The 26,074-nt window shown below is 38.5% G+C and overlaps 2 protein-coding genes across 3 annotated transcripts in view; one reads left to right on the top strand and one right to left on the bottom strand.

Annotated features, from left to right (window-relative positions):
- CACNA2D4 (calcium voltage-gated channel auxiliary subunit alpha2delta 4) overlaps positions 1-26,074 on the top strand; it is a 256,253-nt gene that overhangs the window by 93,965 nt on the left and 136,214 nt on the right. The window lies entirely within an intron of this gene.
- The window catches only part of LRTM2 (leucine rich repeats and transmembrane domains 2), an 82,479-nt gene continuing 77,498 nt past the window's right edge, over positions 21,094-26,074 (bottom strand). For both annotated transcript variants that reach the window (XM_056517886.1, XM_056517885.1), the window contains exon 4: positions 21,094-24,810. In XM_056517886.1, coding sequence (XP_056373861.1) covers positions 24,380-24,810 — 431 coding nt within the window. In that variant the 3' untranslated portion in view covers positions 21,094-24,379. The remainder of the gene's footprint in view (positions 24,811-26,074) is intronic.

The raw sequence follows: 26,074 nt of genomic DNA, 5'->3' as shown, positions 1-26,074 counted from the left end.
GCACCCCGCATATTAGCCCTTCATGCCGTCTGTCAGATTCAATATAAAGAAGCACACCGTCAATACCACTGATTCTACAGCACCATCTGTTTCATTCCAGCACAGCTGCATCTATATGTTTTATTACTGTAACTGGGCCATGTGATCCCTGGTCTGATATGTTATCCTCAATATATATCCCCAGCATAGTAGTTATACACCTTCCCCCCCCCCCCCCCTCCCCATCTGTATTCTGCTTCTGCTATCCCTTAAGGATCAGGATATATAGTAGTTATACATCTCCCCTCCAGCTCTATCTGTATACTGCTGCTATCTCTATGGGATCAGGATGTATAGTAGTTATACACCTCTTCTCCAGCTCTATCTGTATACTGCTGCTATCTCTATAGGATCAGGATATATAGTAGTTATACACCTCCCCTTCAGCTCTATCTGTATACTGGTGCTGCTATCTCTATGGGATCAGGATATATAGTAGTTATACACCTCCCCTCCAGCTCTATCTGTATACTGCTGCTATCTCTATGTGTCAGGATAGATAGTAGTTATACACCTCCCCTCCATCTCTATCTGTATACTGCTGCTATCTCTATGGGATCAGGATATATACTAGATATACACCTCCCCTCCAGCTCTATCTGTATACTGCTGCTATCTCTATGAGATCAGGATATATAGTAGTTATACACCTCCCCTCCAGCTCTATCTGTATACTGCTGCTATCTCTATGTGTCAGGATATATAGTAGTTATACACCTCCCCTCCAGTTCTATCTGTATACTGCTGCTATCTCTATGGGATCAGGATATATATAGTAGTTATACACCTCCCCTCCAGCTCTATCTGTATACTGCTGCTATCTCTATGGGATCAGGATATATATAGTAGTTATACACCTCCCCTCCAGCTCTATCTGTATACTGCTGCTATCTCTATGGGATCAGGCTATATAGTAGTCATACACCTCCCCTCCAGTTCTATCTGTATACTGCTGCTATCTCTGTGGGATCAGGATATATAGTAGTTATACGGACATGTTGCATTTTTGCCAGGTTTTTTCTGTGATTCTTCCAAAATCACAGTAAGAATTGTGTTATTTGCTGCAGTTGCAAAAATCCCGGAAAAAAACGTAATTTCTAGAGTGATTTTGGAAATTGCAGCAAAAACACATAAAACGTGTCAAAAAAAAAAAAAACATAGCATGAAGGCTTCAAATCTTCATAAAACACCTCAATTGTGATTATAGGTCAAATCACTTTCTCCTCATGTCAGTATTTCCCTACAAAACGCACTTTGAATAAGAAAACGCATCAAAACTGCACATAATGTGAACTGACCCCAACACACTTATGAGTCTAATCAGTTTAGGCTTCTGGTTGCTGGAGTCCAGCCGGGTGATTAGGGTGGACTTAGGATGAATTGCAGTGATGAGACTCCACCCCTCTCTCTGCAATACCTCATGGGAAATGTAGGCAGCATTAGGAAATCAATGAAGTGATTGAATTGCGATCAGTATGGCTGAAAATTCCATGCCTGCCACAGTCCTTCATTAAAGGGGTACTCCGGTCTTTTTTTTTTATCAACTGGTGCCAGAAAGTTAAACAGATTTGTAAATTACTTCTATTAAATAAAATTTAAATCTTAATCCTTCCAGTACTTATTAGCTACTGAATACTACAGAGGAAATTATTTTCTTTTTGGAACACAGAACTCTCTGCTGACATCATGACCACAGTGCTCTCTGCTGACATCTCTGTCCATTTTAAGAACTGTCCAGTGTAGGAAAAAAAATCCCCATAGAAAACAGGTGCTGCTCTAGACAGTTCTTAAAATGGACAGAGATGTCAGCAGAGAGCACTGTGCTCGTGATGTCAGCAGAGAGCTCTGTGTTCCAAAAAGAAATGAATTTCCTCTGTAGTATTCAGCAGCTAATAAGTACTGGAAGGATTAAGATTTTTTAATAGAAGTAATTTACAAATATGTTTAACTTTCTGGCACCAGTTGATAAAAATAAAAAAAAGTTTTTCCACCGGAGTACCCCTTTAAGTGATAGGTGAGCTTGAGTCTTTCAGACATTCTATCTGCTCCTAGAAAAGCTGGGTGACAACCAGTATGGTCACCATTACCTATGCCAGTGTTTTCCAACCAGGGTGCCCCCAGCTGTTGCAAAACTACAATTCCCAGCATGCCCGGACAGCCAAAGGCTGTCCAGGCATGCTGGGAGTTGTAGTTTTGCAACAGCTGGAGGCACTCTGGTTGGAAAACACTGACCTATGCCGTGATATCTATTCTGCTGACCATATGACTAGGGATCTAGGTGTCGCAGCTGAGACTACAGACTGGAGGGAATCTCCTCTGCGTATGATACATACCTGGCTCTGCTGCGCCGTGTATCCCCTGCAGATGCTGGATACGTTCCCAGGCAGAGATACCTCCGCGCCGTGTCCCAGATGCCGCGCGGCTGACGGTGGAGGAGTATACCGCCTGGCACAGGACGCGGATGTGATAGCTCATCCCTGGCTTCAGGCTCCACTGCCTGTCACCTCCGATCAGATCCGTGTCCTCAGCGTGGAAGATTAAGGCAGAAAAACTACCGCCATATAATACCATATAACTGTATACAGGAGATATATGACTTATACCAGCTGTGATTATATATTATATACAGTATATACCAGGTTATACCAGCATGGTCCATATCACTATATACAGGAGATATATAACTTATACCAGCTGTGCATATATATTATATATCAGGTTATACCAGCATGGTCCATATCACTATATACAGGAGATATATAATTTATACCAGCTGTGCATATATATTATATACAGTATATACCCAGGTTATACCAGCATGGTCCATATCACTATATACAGGAGATATATAACTTATACCAGCTGTACATATATATATTATATACTGTATATACCCAGGTTATACCAGCATGGTCCATATCACTATATACAGTATATATAACTTGTACCAGCTGTGCATATATATTATATACAGTATATACCCAGGTTATACCAGCATGGTCCATATCACTATATACAGGAGATATATAACTTATACCAGCTGTACATATATATTATATACAGTATATACCCAGGTTATACCAGCATGGTCCATATCACTATATACAGGAGATATATAACTTATACCAGCTGTACATATATAATTACATACAGTATATACCAGATTATACCAGCATGGTCCATATCACTATATACAGGAGATATATAACTTATACCAGCTGTACATATATAATTATATACAGTATATACCCAGGTTATACCAGCATGGTCCATATCACTATATACAGGAGATATATAACTTATACCAGCTGTACATATATATTATATACAGTATATACCCAGGTTATACCAGCATGGTCCATATCACTATATACAGGAGATATATAACTTATAACTGCTGTGCATATATATTATATACAGTATATACCCAGGTTATACCAGCATGGTCCATATCACTATATACAGGAGATATATAACTTATACCAGCTGTACATATATATTATATACAGTATATACCCAGGTTATACCAGCATGGTCCATATCACTATATACAGGAGATATATAACTTATACCAGCTGTGCATATATATTATATACAGTATATACCCAGGTTATACCAGCATGGTCCATATCACTATATACAGGAGATATATAACTTATACCAGCTGTACATATATATTATATACAGTATACAGTATATACCAGGTTATACCAGCATGGTCCATATCACTATATACAGGAGATATATAACTTATACCAGCTGTACATATATAATTATATACAGTATATACCCAGGTTATACCAGCATGGTCCATATCACTATATACAGGAGATATATAACTTATACCAGCTGTACATATATAATTATATACAGTATATACCCAGGTGATACCAGCATGGTCCATATCACTATGTACAGGAGATATATAACTTAAACCAGCTGTACATATATATTATATACAGTATATACCAGGTTATACCAGCATGGTCCATATCACTATATACAGGAGATATATAACTTATACCAGCTGTACATATATATATTATATACTGTATATACCAGGTTATACCAGCATGGTCCATATCACTATATACAGGAGATATATAACTTATACCAGCTGTACATATATATATATATATATATATATATATACTGTATATACCAGGTTATACCAGCATGGTCCATATCACTATATACAGGAGATATATAACTTATTCCAGCTGTGCATATATATTATATACAGTATATACCAGGTTATACCAGCATGGTCCATATCACTATATACAGAGCGTGTATAACTTATACCAGCTGTACATATATAATTATAAACAGTAAATACCCAGGTTATACCAGCATGGTCCATATCACTATATACAGGAGATATATAACTTATACCAGCTGTACATATATATATTATATACAGTATATACCAGGTTATACCAGCATGGTCCATATCACTATATACAGGAGATATATAACTTATACCAGCTGTGCATATATATTATACACAGTATATACCCAGGTTATACCAGCATGGTCTATATCACTATATACAGGAGATATATAACTTATACCAGCTGTACATATATATTTATATACAGTATATACCAGGTTATACCAGCATGGTCCATATCACTATATACAGGAGATATATAACTTATACCAGCTGTACATATATAATTATATACAGTATATACCCAGGTTATACCAGCATGGTCCATATCACTATATACAGGAGATATATAACTTATACCAGCTGTGCATATATATTATATACAGTATATACCAGGTTATACCAGCATGGTTCATATCACTATATACAGGAGATATATAACTTATACCAGATGTGCATATATATTATATACAGTATATACCCAGGTTATACCAGCATGGTCCATATCACTGTATACAGGAGATATATAACTTATACCAGCTGTAAATATATATTATATACAGTATATACCCAGGTTATACCAGCATGGTCCATATCACTATATACAGGAGATATATAACTTATACCAGCTGTACATATATATTATATACAGTATATACCCAGGTTATACCAGCATGGTCCATATCACTATATACAGGAGATATATAACTTATACCAGCTGTGCATATGTAATTATATACAGTATATACCAGGTTATACCAGCATGGTCCATATCACTATATACAGGAGATATATAACTTATACCAGCTGTACATATATAATTATATACAGTATATACCAGATTATATCAGCATGGTCCATATCACTATATACAGGAGATATATAACTTATACCAGCTGTGCATATGTAATTATATACAGTATATACCAGGTTATACCAGCATGGTCCATATCACTATATACAGGAGATATATAACTTATACCAGCTGTACATATATAATTATATACAGTATATACCAGATTATATCAGCATGGTCCATATCACTATATACAGGAGATGAGATATATAACTTATACCAGCTGTACATTTATAATTATATACAGTATATACCCAGGTTATACCACCATGGCCCATATCACTATATACAGGAGATATATAACTTATACCAGCTGTACATATATATTATATACAGTATATACCCAGGTTATACCAGCATGGTCCATATCACTATATACAGGAAATATATAACTTATACCAGCTGTACATATATATTATATACAGTATATACCAGGTTATACCAGCATGGTCCATATCACTATATACAGGAGATATATAACTTATACCAGCTGTACATATATATTATATACAGTATATACCCAGGTTATACCAGCATGGTCCATATCACTATATACAGGAAATATATAACTTATACCAGCTGTACATATATATTATATACAGTATATACCCAGGTTATACCAGCATGGTCCATATCACTATATACAGGAGATATATAACTTATACCAGCTGTACAAATATATTATATACAGTATATACCAGGTTATACCAGCATGGTCCATATCACTGTATACAGGAGATATATAACTTATACCAGCTGTACATATATAATTATATACAGTATATACCAGGTTATACCAGCATGGTCCATATCACTATATACAGGAGATATATAACTTATACCAGCTGTACATATATAATTATAAACAGTATATACCCAGGTTATACCAGCATGGTCCATATCACTATATACAGGAGATATATAACTTATACCAGCTGTACATATATATATTATATACAGTATATACCAGGTTATACCAGCATGGTCCATATCACTATATACAGGAGATATATAACTTATACCAGCTGTGCATATATATTATACACAGTATATACCCAGGTTATACCAGCATGGTCTATATCACTATATACAGGAGATATATAACTTATACCAGCTGTACATATATAATTATATACAGTATATACCAGGTTATACCAGCATGGTCCATATCACTATATACAGGAGATATATAACTTATACCAGCTGTACATATATAATTATATACAGTATATACCCAGGTTATACCAGCATGGTCCATATCACTATATACAGGAGATATATAACTTATACCAGCTGTGCATATATATTATATACAGTATATACCAGGTTATACCAGCATGGTTCATATCACTATATACAGGAGATATATAACTTATACCAGATGTGCATATATATTATATACAGTATATACCCAGGTTATACCAGCATGGTCCATATCACTGTATACAGGAGATATATAACTTATACCAGCTGTAAATATATATTATATACAGTATATACCCAGGTTATACCAGCATGGTCCATATCACTATATACAGGAGATATATAACTTATACCAGCTGTACATATATATTATATACAGTATATACCCAGGTTATACCAGCATGGTCCATATCACTATATACAGGAGATATATAACTTATACCAGCTGTGCATATGTAATTATATACAGTATATACCAGGTTATACCAGCATGGTCCATATCACTATATACAGGAGATATATAACTTATACCAGCTGTACATATATAATTATATACAGTATATACCAGATTATACCAGCATGGTCCATATCACTATATACAGGAGATGAGATATATAACTTATACCAGCTGTACATTTATAATTATATACAGTATATACCCAGGTTATACCACCATGGCCCATATCACTATATACAGGAGATATATAACTTATACCAGCTGTACATATATATTATATACAGTATATACCCAGGTTATACCAGCATGGTCCATATCACTATATACAGGAAATATATAACTTATACCAGCTGTACATATATATTATATACAGTATATACCAGGTTATACCAGCATGGTCCATATCACTATATACAGGAGATATATAACTTATACCAGCTGTACATATATATTATATACAGTATATACCCAGGTTATACCAGCATGGTCCATATCACTATATACAGGAAATATATAACTTATACCAGCTGTACATATATATTATATACAGTATATACCCAGGTTATACCAGCATGGTCCATATCACTATATACAGGAGATATATAACTTATACCAGCTGTACAAATATATTATATACAGTATATACCAGGTTATACCAGCATGGTCCATATCACTGTATACAGGAGATATATAACTTATACCAGCTGTACATATATAATTATATACATTATATACCAGGTTATACCAGCATGGTCCATATCACTATATACAGGAGATATATAACTTATACCAGCTGTACATATATATTATATACAGTATATACCCAGGTTATACCAGCATGGTCCATATCACTATATACAGGAGATATATAACTTATACCAGCTGTACATATATAATTATATACAGTATATACCACGTTATACCAGCATGGTCCATATCACTATATACAGGAGATATATAACTTATACCAGCTGTACATATATATTATATACAGTATATACCAGGTTATACCAGCATGGTCCATATCACTATATACAGGAGATATATAACTTAGACCAGCTGTGCATATATATTATATACAGTATATACCAGGTTATACCAGCATGGTCCATATCACTATATACAGGAGATATATAACTTATACCAGCTGTACATATATATTATATACAGTATATACCAGGTTATACCAGTATGGTCTATATCACTATATACAGGAGATATATAACTTATACCAGCTGTACATATATATTATATACAGTATATACCAGGTTATACCAGCATGGTCCATATCACTATATACAGGAGATATATAACTTATACCAGCTGTACATATATAATTATATACAGTGTATACCAGATTATACCAGCATGGTCCATATCACTATATACAGGAGATATAGAACTTATACCAGCTGTGCATATATATTATATACAGTATATACCCAGGTTATACCAGCATGGTCCATATCACTATATACAGGAGATATATAACTTATACCAGCTGTACATATATATTATATACAGTATATACCCAGGATATACCAGCATGGTCCATATCACTATATACAGGAGATATATAGCTTATACCAGCTGTACATATATATTATATACAGTATATACCAGGTAATACCAGCATGGTCCATATCACTATATACAGGAGATATATAACTTATACCAGCTGTACATATATATTATATACAGTATATACCAAGTTATACCAGCATGGTCCATATCAGTATATACAGGAGATATATAACTTATACCAGCTCTACATATATATTATATACAGTATATACCCAGGTTATACCAGCATGGTCCATATCACTATATACAGGAGATATATAACATATACCAGCTGTGCATATATATTATACAGTATATACCAGGTTATACCAGCATGGTCCATATCACTATATACAGGAGATATATAACTTATACCAGCTGTACATATATATTATATACAGTATATATCCAGGTTATACCAGCATGGTCCATATCACTATATACAGGAGATATATAACTTATACCAGCTGTACATATATATTATATACAGTATATACCAGGTTATACCAGCATGGTCCATATCACTATATACAGGAGATATATAACTTATACCAGCTGTGCATATATATTATATACAGTATATACCCAGGTTATACCAGCATGGTCCATATCACTATATACAGGAGATATATAACTTATACCAGCTGTACATATATATTATATACAGTATATACCAGGTAATACCAGCATGGTCCATATCACTATATACAGGAGATATATAACTTATACCAGCTGTACATATATAATTATATACAGTATATACCAGATTATACCAGCATGGTCCATATCACTATATACAGGAGATATATAACTTATACCAGCTGTGCATATATATTATATACAGTATATACCCAGGTTATACCAGCATGGTCCATATCAGTATATACAGGAGATATATAACTTATACCAGCTGTACATATATATTATATACAGTATATACCAGGTTATACCAGCATGGTCCATATCACTATATACAGGAGATATATAACTTATACCAGCTGTGCATATATATTATATACAGTATATACCCAGGTTATACCAGCATGGTCCATATCAGTATATACAGGAGATATATAACTTATACCAGCTGTACATATATATTATATACAGTATATACCAGGTTATACCAGCATGGTCCATATCACTATATACAGGAGATATATAACTTATACCAGCTGTGCATATATATTATATACAGTATATACCCAGGTTATACCAGCATGGTCCATATCAGTATATACAGGAGATATATAACTTATACCAGCTGTACATATATAATTATATACAGTATACTCCAGGTTATACCAGCATGGTCCATATCACTATATACAGGAGATATATAACTTATACCAGCTGTACATATATAATTATATACAGTATATACCCAGGTTATACCAGCATGGTCCATATCACTATATACAGGAGATATATAACTTATACCAGCTGTACATATATATTATATACAGTATATACCAGGTTATACCAGCATGGTCCATATCACTATATACAGGAGATATATAACTTATACCAGCTGTACATATATATTATATACAGTATATATCCAGGTTATACCAGCATGGTCCATATCACTGTATACAGGAGATATATAACTTATACCAGCTGTACATATATATTATATACAGTATATACCCAGGTTATACCAGCATGGTCCATATCACTATATACAGGAGATATATAACTTATACCAGCTGTACATATATAATTATATACAGTATATACCAGATTATACCAGCATGGTCCATATCACTATATACAGGAGATATATAACTTATACCAGCTGTACATATATATTATATACAGTATACAGTATATACCCAGGTTATACCAGCATGGTCCATATCACTATATACAGGAGATATATAACTTATACCAGCTGTGCATATATATTATATACAGTATATACCCAGGTTATACCAGCATGGTCCATATCACTATATACAGGAGATATATAACTTATACCAGCTGTACATATATATATTATATACAGTATATACCAGGTTATACCAGCATGGTCCATATCACTATATACAGGAGATATATAACATATACCAGCTGTACATATATATTATATACAGTATACAGTATATACCCAGGTTATACCAGCATGGTCCATATCACTATATACAGGAGATATATAACTTATACCAGCTGTGCATATATATTATATACAGTATATACCCAGGTTATACCAGCATGGTCCATATCACTATATACAGGAGATATATAACTTATACCAGCTGTACATATATATATTATATACAGTATATACCAGGTTATACCAGCATGGTCCATATCACTATATACAGGAGATATATAACATATACCAGCTGTACATATATATTATATACAGTATATACCCAGGTTATACCAGCATGGTCCATATCACTATATACAGGAGATATATGACTTATACCAGCTGTACATATATATTATATACAGTATATACCCAGGATATACCAGCATGGTCCATATCACTATATACAGGAGATATATGACTTATACCAGCTGTGCATATATATTATATACAGTATATACCCAGGTTATACCAGCATGGTCCATATAACTATATAGAGGAGATATATAACTTATACCAGCTGTACATATATAATTATATACAGGATATACCAGGTTATACCAGCATGGTCCATATCACTATATACAGGAGATATATAACTTATACCAGCTGTACATATATATATTATATACAGTATATACCAGGTTATACCAGCATGGTCCATATCACTATGTACAGGAGATGTATAACTTATACCAGCTGTAAATATATATTATATACAGTATATACCCAGGTTATACCAGCATGGTCCATATCACTATATACAGGAGATATATAACATATACCAGCTGTACATATATATTATATACAGTATATACCCAGGTTATACCAGCATGGTCCATATCACTATATACAGGAGATATATAACATATACCAGCTGTGCATATATATTATATACAGTATATACCCAGGTTATACCAGCATGGTCCATATCACTATATACAGGAGATATATAACTTATACCAGCTGTACATATATATTATATACAGTATATACCCAGATTATACCAGCATGGTCCATATCACTATATACAGGAGATATATAACTTATACCAGCTGTACATATATATATTATATACAGTATATACCCAGATTATACCAGCATGGTCCATATCACTATATACAGGAGATATATAACTTATACCAGCTGTACATATATATTATATACAGTATATACCCAGGTTATACCAGCATGGTCCATATCACTATATACAGGAGATATATAACTTATACCAGCTGTACATATATAATTATATACAGTATATACCAGATTATACCAGCATGATCCATATCACTGTATACAGGAGATATATAACTTATACCAGCTGTACATATATATTATATACAGTATATACCAGGTTATACCAGCATGGTCCATATCACTATATACAGGAGATATATAACTTATACCAGCTGTACATATATATTATATACAGTATATACCAGGTTATACCAGCATGGTCCATATCACTATATACAGGAGATATATAACTTATACCAGCTGTACATATATATATATTATATACAGTATATACCCAGGTTATACCAGCATGGTCCATATCACTATATACAGGAGATATATAACTTATACCAGCTGTACATATATATATATTATATACAGTATATACCAGGTTATACCAGCATGGTCCATATCACTATATACAGGAGATATATAACTTATACCAGCTGTACATATATATATATTATATACAGTATATACCCAGGTTATACCAGCATGGTCCATAGTAAAGAATCTGGTAATGAAGGAGTTAATGACCTGCAGGGTACAGGGGGTGATGCCATTTCTTTGGTGCCCACTCATCCTGTAATAGAAATGATTTGGTGGAGGAAACGTGTACGTTGGGTTAGTGACTTTCTTGGGGTGAGTGGGAGTAATAATAAGTATTCCCTGTGGGGGGCCCCCCTCATACTGTACTGTGTGGGATCACATGACTCATAGAATCAGATATCCTGCAACATTGTATCAGAGCACAACCAAAGGGCAACACTGTGACCATACAGGGTACTGTCATATATACCTCATGTCTGTGTATTAGGAGGAGGAGAGGTCAGTGTCCTGATGTCTGTGTATTAGGAGGAGAGGTCAGTGTCCTGATATCTGTATATTAGGAGGAGAGGTCAGTGTCCTGATGTCTCTGTATTAGGAGGAGGAGAGGTCAGTGTCCTGATGTCTGTGTATTAGGAGGAGAGGTCAGTGTCCTGATGTCTGTGTATTAGGAGGAGAGGTCATTGTCCTGATGTCTGTGTATTAGGAGGAGAGGTCAGTGTCCTGATGTCTGTGTATTAGGAGGAGGAGAGGTCAGTGTCCTGATGTCTCTGTATTAGGAGGAGGAGAGGTCAGTGTCCTGATGTCTGTGTATTAGGAGGAGGAGAGGTCAGTGTCCTGATGTCTGTGTATTAGGAGGAGAGGTCAGTGTCCTGATATCTGTATATTAGGAGGAGAGGTCAGTGTCCTGATGTCTGTGTATTAGGAGGAGAGGTCAGTGTCCTGATGTCTGTGTATTAGGAGGAGAGGTCAGTGTCCTGGTGTCTGTGTATTAGGAGGAGAGGTCAGTGTCCTGATGTCTGTGTATTAGGAGGAGAGGTCAGTGTCCTGATGTCTGTGTATTAGGAGGAGAGGTCAGTGTCCTGATGTCTGTGTATTAGGAGGAGAGATCAGTGTCCTGATGTCTGTGTATTAGGAGGAGAGGTCAGTGTCCTGATGTCTGTGTATTAGGAGGAGGAGAGGTCAGTGTCCTCATGTCTGTGTATTAGGAGGAGAGGTCAGTGTCCTGATGTCTGTGTATTAGGAGGAGAGGTCAGTGTCCTGATGTCTGTGTATTAGGAGAGGTCAGTGTCCTGATGTCTGTGTATTAGGAGGAGAGGTCGGTGTCCTGATGTCTGTGTATTAGGAGAGGTCAGTGTCCTGATGTCTGTGTATTAGGAGGAGAGGTCAGTGTCCTGATGTCTGTGTATTAGGAGGAGAGGTCAGTGTCCTGATGTCTGTGTATTAGGAGGAGGAGAGGTCAGTGTCCTGATGTCTGTGTATTAGGAGGAGGAGAGGTCAGTGTCCTGATATCTGTGTATTAGGAGGAGAGGTCAGTGTCCTGATGTCTGTGTATTAGGAGGAGAGGTCAGTGTCCTGATGTCTGTGTATTAGGAGGAGAGGTCAGTGTCCTGATGTCTGTGTATTAGGAGGAGAGGTCAGTGTCCTGATGTCTGTGTATTAGGAGGAGAGGTCAGTGTCCTGATGTCTGTGTATTAGGAGGAGAGGTCAGTGTCCTGATGTCTGTGTATTAGGAGGAGGAGAGGTCAGTGTCCTGATGTCTGTGTATTAGGAGGAGAGGTCAGTGTCCTGATGTCTGTGTATTAGGAGGAGAGGTCAGTGTCCTGATGTCTGTGTATTAGGAGGAGAGGTCAGTGTCCTGATGTCTGTGTATTAGGAGGAGAGGTCAGTGTCCTGATGTCTGTGTATTAGGAGGAGAGGTCAGTGTCCTGATGTCTGTATATTAGGAGGAGGAGAAGTCTGTGTATTAGGACGATGACTGTATGATAAGGGGAGACCCCGTTATCACCCGAGAGTCCCCATGTTGTGTTCATTCTTCCTATTACTCAGCATAAGACAATGGGATCTCCCGAGTCCCCCCTGATTTTTCGGCGCAGCTGAATTAAGGCGGCCGTCGCTGCGTTTCCATGGTGATGGGTTTCTCCTTGTGCCGGAGTCACTTTCTTCAGGCTTTCCTGGTGTCACCTGTACTCTAGGAGTTAACCCCTCCATTGCCGGCTCCTTTGTAGTTTGTCCCAGTTACTGTTTCCTCCTTGATTTATATTGCAGCCAGGTTCCTTTAGGACAGTGGTCTTCAACCTGCGGACCTCCAGATGTTGCAAAACTACAACTCCCAGCACACCCGGACAGCCAACGGCTGTCCGGGCATGCTGGGAGTTGTAGTTTTGCAACATCTGGAGGTCCGCAGGTTGAAGACCACTGCTTTAGGACATAGCTCTGACCAGTCACTTCTTAGCCACATTGTCTTTTTGAGTTTAAAGGGGTACTCCACTGCCCCAACGCTGGGTGCGGGCTGCAGGGGTCGTGATGTCATGGCCACGCCCCTTGTGATGTCACCCCACATCCCCTCAATGCAAGTCTATGGGAGGGGGAGTGGCAGCTGCCATGCCCCTCCCATAGACTTGCATCAAGGGGGCGTGGCGTGGCATCACAAGGGGCATGCCCCTGACATCACAACCCCCACAGCCCGCACCCAGCGTGCGGAACAAAATGTTCCAAATGCTGGGGCAGTGGAGTACCCCTTTAAGGTAATCTTAAAGCCTAGTCCTGGTTCACTAGTGTGTCAGGTGACTGTGCAGCTCGGCTTATTCAGATTGGCTGCTGTGCAAATGTACAAGCCCTACAGAAGTCAGGTCAGGGCAGAGCCTCCTGTTACAGCACGGACAGGAAGAGTATAAACTACAGTGTCACACTTATACTTAGGGGAGGAGCCTCAACAATGGGGTGGGGCCTAGCAAAGGGCTAATCAAGGGGAGGAGTCTCATCAAGTGGAGGGGCCTCGTCAAAGGGGGTGGGAAGCCTGAATAGTAGTATAGTTAGTTTAGTTGGCTACACCTGTGTGATTTTGTGATGGATAGTAGTATAGTAGTTATATTCTTGTATATAGGAGGCAGTATTATAGTAGTTATATACTTGTATATAGGAGGCAGTATTATAGTAGTTATATTCTTGTATATAGGAGGCAGTATTATAGTAGTTATATTCTTGTATATAGGAGGCAGTATTATAGTAGTTATATTCTTGTATATAGGAGCAGTATTATAGTAGTTATATTCTTGTATATAGGAGCAGTATTATAGTAGTTATATTCTTGTATATAGGGGCAGTATTATAGTAGTTATATTCTTGTATATAGGAGCAGTATTATAGTAGTTATATTCTTGTATATAGGAGCAGTATTATAATAGTTATATTCTTGTATATAGGAGCAGTATTATAGTAGTTATATTCTTGTATATAGGAGACAGTATTATAGTAGTTATATTCTTGTATATAGGAGCAGTATTATAGTAGTTATATTCTTGTATATAGGAGCAGTATTATAGTAGTTATATTCTTGTATATAGGGAGCAGTATTATAGCAGTTATATTCTTGTATATAAGAGCAGTATTATAGTAATTATATTCTTGTATATAGGAGCAGTATTATAGTAGTTATATTCTTGTATATAGGAGCAGTATTATAATAGTTATATTCTTGTATATATGGGGCAGTATTATAGTAGTTATATACTTGTATATAGGAGCAGTATTATAGTAGTTATATTCTTGTATATAGGGGGCAGTATTATAGTAGTTATATTCTTGTATATAGGGAGCAGTATTATAGTAGATATATTTTAGTATATAGGAGCAGTATTATAGTTGTAATATTCTTGTACATAGGGGGCAGTATTATAGTAGTTATATTCTTGTATATAGGAGGCAGTATTATAGTAGTTATATTCTTGTATATAGGAGCAGTATTATAGTAGTTATATTCTTGTATATAGGAGCAGTATTATAGTAGTTATATTCTTGTATATAGGGGCAGTATTATAGTAGTTATATTCTTGTATATAGGAGGCAGTATTATAGTAGTTATATTCTTGTATATAGGGAGCAGTATTATAGTAGATATATTCTTGTATATAGGAGCAGTATTATAGTAGTTATATTCTTGTATATAGGAGCAGTATTATAGTAGTTATATTCTTGTATATAGGAGCAGTATTATAGTAGTATATTCTTGTATATAGGAGCAGTATGATAGTAGTTATATGCTTGTATATAGGGGGCAGTATTATAGTAGTTATATTCTTGTATATAGGAGCAGTATTATAGTAGTTATATTCTTGTATATAGGAGGCAGTATTATAGTAGTTATATTCTTGTATATAAGAGCAGTATTATAGTAGTAATATTCTTCTATTCCCTCTGTATTGTGTACCATCATTAGATTTGTTGCACCCATTGCAGTAATATGTTTTTGAAGTTACCCTTTAAGGGCTGGAGACATGGTGGAGACGTGAGGTACATGACAACGATTATCCATCCTGTGAATGAATGTAGCAGAGGTGAGGAGTCAGATGTTGTGTACGGGGATATCTCCATATACAGAAGCTCCTGCAGGTAATAGAGGACGATGAGTTATGGATGATGACGCTCAGGGAGATGCACACGTCTGGGAGCAGCATAGCATGACCCGTTATAGCGCTGTTAACGTCCCCTATGAACTGTAACTGTGTACGGTGACCTCCATTGATGTACGAGTCGCCGGATTGCGAGTTGCTGTGGCAACAAGAATGTGCTGTCATCCTGAGCGCTTAATCTTCCATTTAATCTGCCATCTGTTCCTTCCTGGTGGACGATCTTTATAGTGTGAATACTCCCTGATCTTTCTTAAAGGGGATGGTCACCACCGCTGTGCGTCCCCTGGAACATCTTCTACAATTGTCGCCTGTGCATATAGCTAGAGCCGACCCGAGGTGTCCATTTATTTATACCATTGACAAACATACGTGGTCAGAATTTGCGCATCTAGTTAGAGGATGATCTTACAGGTGTTTGCACACGTGCGGCACCTTTTTGTTTTGCTTTATTTTTCATATTCACAGTAGTGGGTGGAGGTAACAGAGCTTATCCAGTTATCACTTAAGACACGTTCGAGATAAGCGATGATAGACACTAAGGATGCCTGAACGTTATACGATAAATCTGATGCTTACCATCAGTGTAACATTGTGACCCCACTAACTCAATTCCTATTACCTAGCTAAATTGCCCCAACGCATTTCCCTCTTGTTTCAATAATGAGAACCATCAGGGGAAACATATAAACATAATCAAAGCAATAAAAAAAATAAAAAATAATAATATGGTTGCAATTCCTATTAGCCAGATCACCATGTAGAGATATGGGGGGAAATACCACAGGTCCATGTATGGATAACTCTCTGAGGTCCTACTGATGCGGGTAGTGGAAGCAGATAGATACTACAGTTCACCGGGATAAAGATGTGAGGGGCTGTAGGATAGTTAAGACTCTCTCCAATGTGTTCATTCCACTATCCGCATCGTTGGAAACTAAGTTTCTGGTCATTACGTGGACTTGTGGTATTTATCTCTTTTTATTTGTTCCCTGATGAACCTCACTATTAAAACAGGGGGGAAATGCGTTGGGACTTGTAAGCTAGGGACCAGGAATTGCGTTTTTGAAGTCACAATGTTACACTAAGGGTATGTATCTTATTGATAATATAATGTCCGGGCAACCTTTAATATTTATTTATTTTCTTTCATTTAAAATTTTCAAATTCACACACACACACACACACACACACATATATATATATATATATATATATGTTAGATTACACTTTATAAAGGTATAGATTACACTTTATAACCTTTTCCATGGGTTGAAGTTCCTCATAATCCCGGTCACCTGACATCTGCTGCTCCTGTAACACCGGAGTGCTGACCACAGGCCGTCACGCCCCCTCCCATAGACTTGCTTTGAGGGGCGTGGCCGTGACATCATGAGCCTCCGCCCCATATCGCCAGTCATCTCGCACGGAGCAAAGTTTGCTCCGTACATGGGATTTCTGGGGTGCAGCAGCCGAGATCTCGGAGGTCCCCAGTGGTGAGACCCCTGCCATCAGACATCTTATCCCTTATCCTTTAAAGGGGTACTCCGCTGCCTGTTCCAATTGCTTGAAGCAGGCGGCGGGGGTCGTGACGTCACTGTCACGCTCCTCGTGATGTCACGTCACGCCCCCTCAATGCAAGTCTATGAGAGGGGGCGTGGCAGCTGCCACGCCCCCTCCCATAGACTTGCATTGAGGGGGCGTGACATCACGAGGAGCGTGACAGTGACGTCACGACCCCTACTGCCCACCCCAAGCGTTCTAAACGAATGTCAGATACTGCACAGAGATCACGGGGGTCCCAGCGGCAGGACCCCCACAATCAGACATCCTATCCCCTATCCTTTAGATAGGGGATAAGATGTCTAGGGACGGAGTACCCCTTTAACTGGTCAAATGCGAATGGCAGTGTGAACCTAGCCTAACCTGATGAAGCCCATGAGAAAGGTATCTACAGTTGGGTTGGTAATAGTCTGGTCATTATCTAAGAACCTTTCTGGAGCGAGACCTCGATCCTATTGCTAATTTTTCCTGATTTCTTTTGATATTTCTCTGATATTAAAGGGGTACTATCGTCGAAAACTTTTTGGTTTTTTTTTATCAACTGGTGCCAGAAAGTTAAACAGATTTGTAAATTACTTCTATTAAAAATTCTTAATCCTACCAGTACTTTTTAGGGGCTGTATACTATAGAGGAAATGTTTATCTTTTTGGATTTCTCTTATGTCACGACCACAGTGCTCTCTGCTGATCTCTGCTGTCCATTTTAGGAACTGTCCAGAGCAGGAGAAAATCCCGATAGCAAACATGTGCTGCACTGGACAGGTCCTAAAATGAACAGCAGAGGTCAGCAGAGAGCACTGTGGTCGTGACATAAGAGAAATCCAAAAAGATAAACATTTCCTCTGTAGCATACAGCCCCTAAAAAGTACTGGAAGGATTAAGATTTTTTTTTAATAGAAGTAATTTAGAAATCTGTTTAACCTTCTGGCACCAGTTGATTAAAAAAAAAGTTTTCCACAGTAGTACCCCTTTAATTCTTCCACAATCCCCAGTGAGTCTCCTATCCTAAAAACTACAACTCCCAGCAGACGGGTGACCGGGGTAAATGAAGTTCACGCCGTAGTGTTGGACCACATCTTTATTCAAATATAAAGTGCATCGGATACAGATCGTATATGGGACGGGGTTGGGATACACACTGCAAAGAAGGGAGACACTGAGGCAACAACACTAAGCAGTGACACATAAATATTCCATCCTATGTCATAGAAAAATATATTGTTTGTACAACTTTATCTATATTCCAGTCTCATTCCAGTTGAGATCTTCTGTGCTTACGGAAAAAAAAAAAGAAAAAATCTTCATTTGATGGGCGCAGTCTAGAAGTATCGAATAGGAACAGTATCGGGTGCAGGTCATAGAGATGAGTATCGGCAATAGATTAGTATATCCTAGGTCTATAAAGCCTGTAAATTTAAGCTGGATCAGCAGTTGACCAGCATGTCCTGTACATATATGGCATATGATTTGGGGTAGTATACGGGTATATAGGACATATAAACTTTTTTGTTGTTTTAGCAGTAGATAATTACCGTATGTCCTAAAAAAGCCTTTTCAGATAGGTAATTGATTAGTGTGTCCTGGGTCATAGAAATGAAGGCTGCATCAGCAATAGATTATAATAAATTAGCATGTAGTGGGTTCTAGAGGTGAACATTGTATCTGCACTAGTTGTAGACCATATAAAGCAGACGTGTATCAGAGGTATATTAGCAATTCCTGGGTTTGGCGGTGTAAAAGCTATATCCACTAAAACTTAGTAAGACCTGGGGGGGGTTGGGTGTAGAATTTAGGTAAATGGAAGGAATCCCGGCACACACAATCTTGATGCAAATCACCTGAAGTGTTTATTCATAAGCGTACATAATGATACGGCAATTCACAGGACGCGTTTCGGCCACCTCATGGCCTTCATCAACTGATCTCACATCTGATCAGTTGATGAAGGCCATGAGGTGTCTGAAACATGTCCCGTGAATTGCCATATCACTATGTACGCTTATGAATAAACACTTCAGGTGATTTGCATCAAGATTGTGTGTGTCGGGATTCCTTCCATTTGCCTATTGCTTACCTGTCCACGAGCACCACGCCAAGGTGACGAGTGCCGACTACCTCTACCGGGTGTAGAATTTAGGGCTGTAATAGCAATTTATTCTATCTGTGCACATTATACAAGTAGTGATCAGTACTATCAACATTTGATTAGCATGTCCTGATTGTGCATGGATTTGGAGGCTATATCTGCAATAAATTAGCATAGCCTGGGTGATAGTGGTTATATTAGCAGTAGATTAGGATGGCCTGGGTGATAGTGGTTATATCCGCAATAGATTAGCATAGCCTGGGTGATAGTGGTTATATTAGCAGTAGATTAGCATGGCCTGGGTGATAGTGGTTATATTAGCAGTAGATTAGGATGGCCTGGGTGATAGTGGTTATATCCGCAATAGATTAGCATAGCCTTGGTGATAGTGGTTATATCAGCAGTAGATTAGGATGGCCTTGGTGATAGTGGTTATATTAGCAGTAGATTAGGATGGCCTGGGTGATGGTGGTTATATTAGCAGTAGATTAGGATGGCCTGGGTGATAGTGGTTATATTAGCAGTAGATTAGGATGGCCTGGGTGATGGTGGTTATATTAGCAGTAGATTAGGATGGCCTGGGTGATGGTGGTTATATTAGCAGTAGATTAGGATGGCCTGGGTGATAGTGGTTATATTAGCAGTAGATTAGCATGGCCTGGGTGATGGTGGTTATATTAGCAGTAGATTAGGATGGCCTGGGTGATGGTGGTTATATCAGAAGTAGATTAGCATGGCCTGGGTGATAGTGGTTATATTAGCAGTAGATTAGCATGGCCTGGGTGATAGTGGTTATATTAGCAGTAGATTAGCATGGCCTGGGTGATAGTGGTTATATTAGCAGTAGATTAGCATGGCCTGGGTGATAGTGGTTATATTAGCAGTAGATTAGCATGGCCTGGGTGATAGTGGTTATATTAGCAGTAGATTAGCATGGCCTGGGTGATAGTGGTTATATCCGCAATAGATTAGCATAGCCTGGGTGATAGTGGTTATATTAGCAGTAAATTAGCATGGCCCAGGGGTGCAGATCATACAGATGGAGGCTGTCTCAGTAACAGATTAGCATGGCCTGGGTGAAGATCTTACTAGCTAGGCTGTATCTGCAATAGATTTACATGGTCTAGGTATACAGATATTACAGGTGGAGGCTGTATCTTACAGCATGGCCTTAGTGTACAGGTTTACAAGTGTAGGCTATATCTGCCATAGATTAGCATGGCTTGGGTGTGTAGATCCTACAAGTGGGGGCTGTATCATCAATAGATTAGTTTGGCCTTATTGTACAGATCTTACAAGCGGAGGCTGTATCAGTAATAGATTAGTATGGCCTGGGTATACAGATCTTACGAGCGGAAGCTGTATCAGTAATAGATTAGTATGGCCTGGGTATACAGATCTTACGAGCGGAAGCTGTATCAGTAATAGATTAGTATGGCCTGGGTATACAGATCTTACTAGTGGAAGCTGTATCAGTAATAGATTAGTATGGCCTGGGTATACAGATCTCACAAGCGGAGGCTGTATCATAAATAGATTAGTATGGCCTAGGTATACAGATCTTACAAGTGGAGGCTGTATCAGTAATAGATTAGTATGGCCTAGGTATACAGATCTTACAAGTGGAAGCTGTATCAGTAATAGATTAGTATGGCCTGGGTATACAGATCTTACAAGTGGAGGCTGTATCAGTAATAGATTAGTATGGCCTGGGTATACAGATCTTACAAGCAGAGGCTGTATCAGTAATAGATTAGTATGGCCTAGGTATACAGATCTTACAAGTGGAAGCTGTATCAGTAATAGATTAGTATAGTCTGGGAATACAGATCTTACAATCGGAGGCTGTATCCGTAATAGATTAGTATGGCCTGAGTATACAGATCTTACAATCGGAGGCTGTATCAGTAATAGATTAGTATGGCCTGGGTATACAGATCTTACAAGCGGAGGACTGTATCAGTAATAGATTAGTATGGCCTGGATATACAGATCTTACAAGTGGAAGCTGTATCAGTAATAGATTAGTATGGCCTGGGTATACAGATCCTACAAGCGGAGGACTGTATCAGTAATAGATTAGTATGGCCTAGGTATACAGATCTTACAAGTGGAGGCTGTATCAGTAATAGATTAGTATGGCCTGGATATACAGATCTTACAAGCGGAGGCTGTATCAGTAATAGATTAGTATGGCCTGGGTATACAGATCTTACAAGCGGAGGACTGTATCAGTAATAGATTAGTATGGCCTGGGTATACAGATCTTACAAGCGGAGGACTGTATCAGTAATAGATTAGTATGGCCTGAGTATACAGATCTTACGAGCGGAGGACTGTATCCGTAATAGATTAGTATGGCCTGGGTATACAGATCTTACAAGTGGAGGCTGTATCAGTAATAGATTAGTATGGCCTGGGTATACAGATCCTACAAGTGGAGGCTGTATCAGTAATAGATTAGTATGGCCTGGGTATACAGATCTTACAAGTGGAGGACTGTATCAGTAATAGATTAGTATGGCCTGGGTATACAGATCTTACAAGCGGAGGACTGTATCAGTAATAGATTAGTATGGCCTAGGTATACAGATCTTACAAGTGGAGGACTGTATCAGTAATAGATTAGTATGGCCTGGGTATACAGATCTTACAAGTGGAGGCTGTATCAGTAATAGATTAGTATGGCCTAGGTATACAGATCTTACAAGTGGAGGACTGTATCAGTAATAGATTAGTATGGCCTGGGTATACAGATCTTACGAGCGGAGGCTGTATCAGTAATAGATTAGTATGGCCTGGGTATACAGATCTTACAAGCGGAGGACTGTATCAGTAATAGATTAGTATGGCCTGGATATACAGATCTTACAAGTGGAGACTGTATCAGTAATAGATTAGTATGGCCTGGATATACAGATCTTACAAGCGGAGGACTGTATCAGTAATAGATTAGTATAGTCTGGGTAGTGGGGTCTAAATGGGCTAAAGACAATTAAATTCATACAATTTGCCTAAATTCTTCAGCCACTAGAACACATTTCCTATAGAAGTCGTCACAGCCGTCCCCTCAATCTCCGGCTTCAGGGAACCTTGTGCTTTTACATGCGGATTCTGAAAGTGACCGAGTTCCTGATGTTCGCCTGTCTCGCCGACAGCCATGTCTGGACTACAGTCCCCATCATGCTTTGCATCTTTATTAGCAGTGCATTCTGGGAGCCGGCGCCGATGAACAGCTGCAGAGCCAGAGGTTTTCCCTTCTCTTTGCTGGTGTCTCCAGCTGCTTCAAGCTGTGTTGCTATTGGTAACTAAGTGCATTGCTTTACCGACATATGGAAAAGAGGCATTTACAGATAGAGCAGTGCAGCGTACGAGTCCCTGCAGCCCCGGACTCTGCCATCCAAAATTTGCTTATTGTGAAACAACCTTCATCTGTCGTCTGTACAAGGAGTCTTACAAATAAGACGGTGAGGGGGGAGGGGGGGAGCTGGATATTTATTGCCGCTTCTTTTTGGGTTAAAATTGTGCCCCAAAAAACTATAGAGTCTCTGTGTTGCAATCCTGTACAGGATCAGCCACAAAACTGAGGGTTACAGTGGATCGTCCCTATTGACCTCCGCTCCCGGATCAGACTCGCACCATCATCCCGTGACTTTAACTTGCTCCCCGGTGACCCCAGCGTCAGTAAGTCTCTGTAAAGGGCGAGTTTTATTTTTATTGTTTTCTTCCCGTTGCCCCTTTCGGTTCCTTATATTGGGGGCCCGTTCGGTAGTTAAGTTCACCGAGAGATGTGATTGGTTGATGATTTGATATCTGGCTTGTAAAGTTGTTTCATGGCGGAATTCTATAGTTATACACTCTTTTTTTTTCCCCCTTGGGTGCATTAACCCCCTATTCGTAAAATTGCGCCATTTGCGACTTCCTTGTTCCTCAAGCCACAGACGAAATCTGCCTTTGCTCTTCCTGTTCTCCTTCCGCGTCGCCCATGAGGGGCTGACGTTTTTTCAACTCCCGGTGGTACTTTGCCATCAGGGAGGCGTAGATGCACCCGTAAGCCGCCGCCACTACCATCATGATGCAGACCACGCCGCAGACGACTCCAGCTATGATCACAGTGCCGATGGCTCGCCGGACGCTAGCCGGGCGGTACCTCTGCCTTTGAGGACAGTCTGGACTTGCTTCTGGCTCCGCGTGGGCGGGGCTTGTTTTAGTGCAGGGCGAAGACGGCCTATCGCCAGGCCCTGAACTGTTCTCGTCCTCCAATTGGGAGCAGTAGCTGAACATCTCCACGGGGACCATGCGGATGTCCCTCCCCCGCAGCTCCTTCGGGAGGGTGCACTGTAGCTCGTCGATCTTCCCCCCTGTAGGGATAAAGGATACGGAGAATGATCACATGACTCTAGATATAGTAGGTGAAGAAGAAACCCAGTGTCACAGATGCCTGGAGCATTACGCGTCGTGTTGTGATAGTGCCTCCAGCTGTTGCAAAAATACAACTTCCAGCATGCCCGGACAGCCTTTGGCTGTCCGGGCATGCTGGGAGTTGTATTTTGCAATAGCACCACTCGTGTCCACAGGTTCTGTATGGTATTGCAGCACATCCCCAATACTCTCCATGGAGCTGAGCTGCAATACCAAACACAACCTGTGCACAGGTGAAGGCGCTTTTTCTAGTTCTATACAAATCTCTTATATTAAAAATGATCAGTATCTCTGTTGAAGAGGCATTCAACATTGTTTTTTATTGCAAAAATGTTTCTGACATGCAGTACCAGTTCTCACCACTACATTCTGCATATTATTATTATACCATTGACTCTAATGCAACAGCGCCCCCCCTAGCAAGAGATTTCATTGGAAATATGACCTATTTATGAAATGAATGCATGTTTACAAAATGGCAAATTTCTTTCAAAAACAGCAACACATCTGTCCACAGGTTGTGTATGGTATTGAAGCTCATCCTTAATATTCTCAATGATGCTGAGCTGCAATACCAGACGCAACCTGTGCACAGGTGTGGTGCTGTGTCTGGAAGAAAGCATCCATGGTTCCCTAACTCTGTACAGCATATGATGAAAAATTACCATTATAGATAGGCATGATACATACATTACATTCTTGCAAAAATTTTTTTACATGCAGTACCAGTTTTCACCACTACATGCTGCATATTATTATTGTTCCATTGACTCTAATGCAACAGCGCCCCCGTTGCAAGAGATCTAATTGGAGAAATTAACCATGTGTTCATATTTCTGAAATTACATGAATTTGGGAATTAAAATTGGAATTAAAATTGGGAAAAATATACTAAAACTAAGGCTGGTAGAATTGAAAGCTTAGCACATTCCCTCCTGACTCTGTGTCACATGACCGATATGGTTGCATAATGTAAGTATATGGCAACCTCTCACATAGACACAGAGCCGATGGAGAAGCTTTTTCTATTGATCGGTGAACACTCAGATTATGACCGATCAAAACTCTTGACATGTCCCTAGGTTTTTTTTTTGTTTGTTTTTTAATGACATGTACACTTTAAGACTGCCATATGAAACATCACTATTAGTAAATTTACTCCATTATACATTATATGTTAGAAATGTTTGTCATTTCATAAAT

Source organism: Hyla sarda, chromosome 4, assembly GCF_029499605.1.
Source record: "Hyla sarda isolate aHylSar1 chromosome 4, aHylSar1.hap1, whole genome shotgun sequence".
Taxonomy (NCBI): Eukaryota; Metazoa; Chordata; class Amphibia; order Anura; family Hylidae; genus Hyla; species Hyla sarda.
The sequence above is the reverse complement of the archived record's forward strand: the minus strand, read 5'-3'. Positions and strand labels throughout refer to the sequence as shown.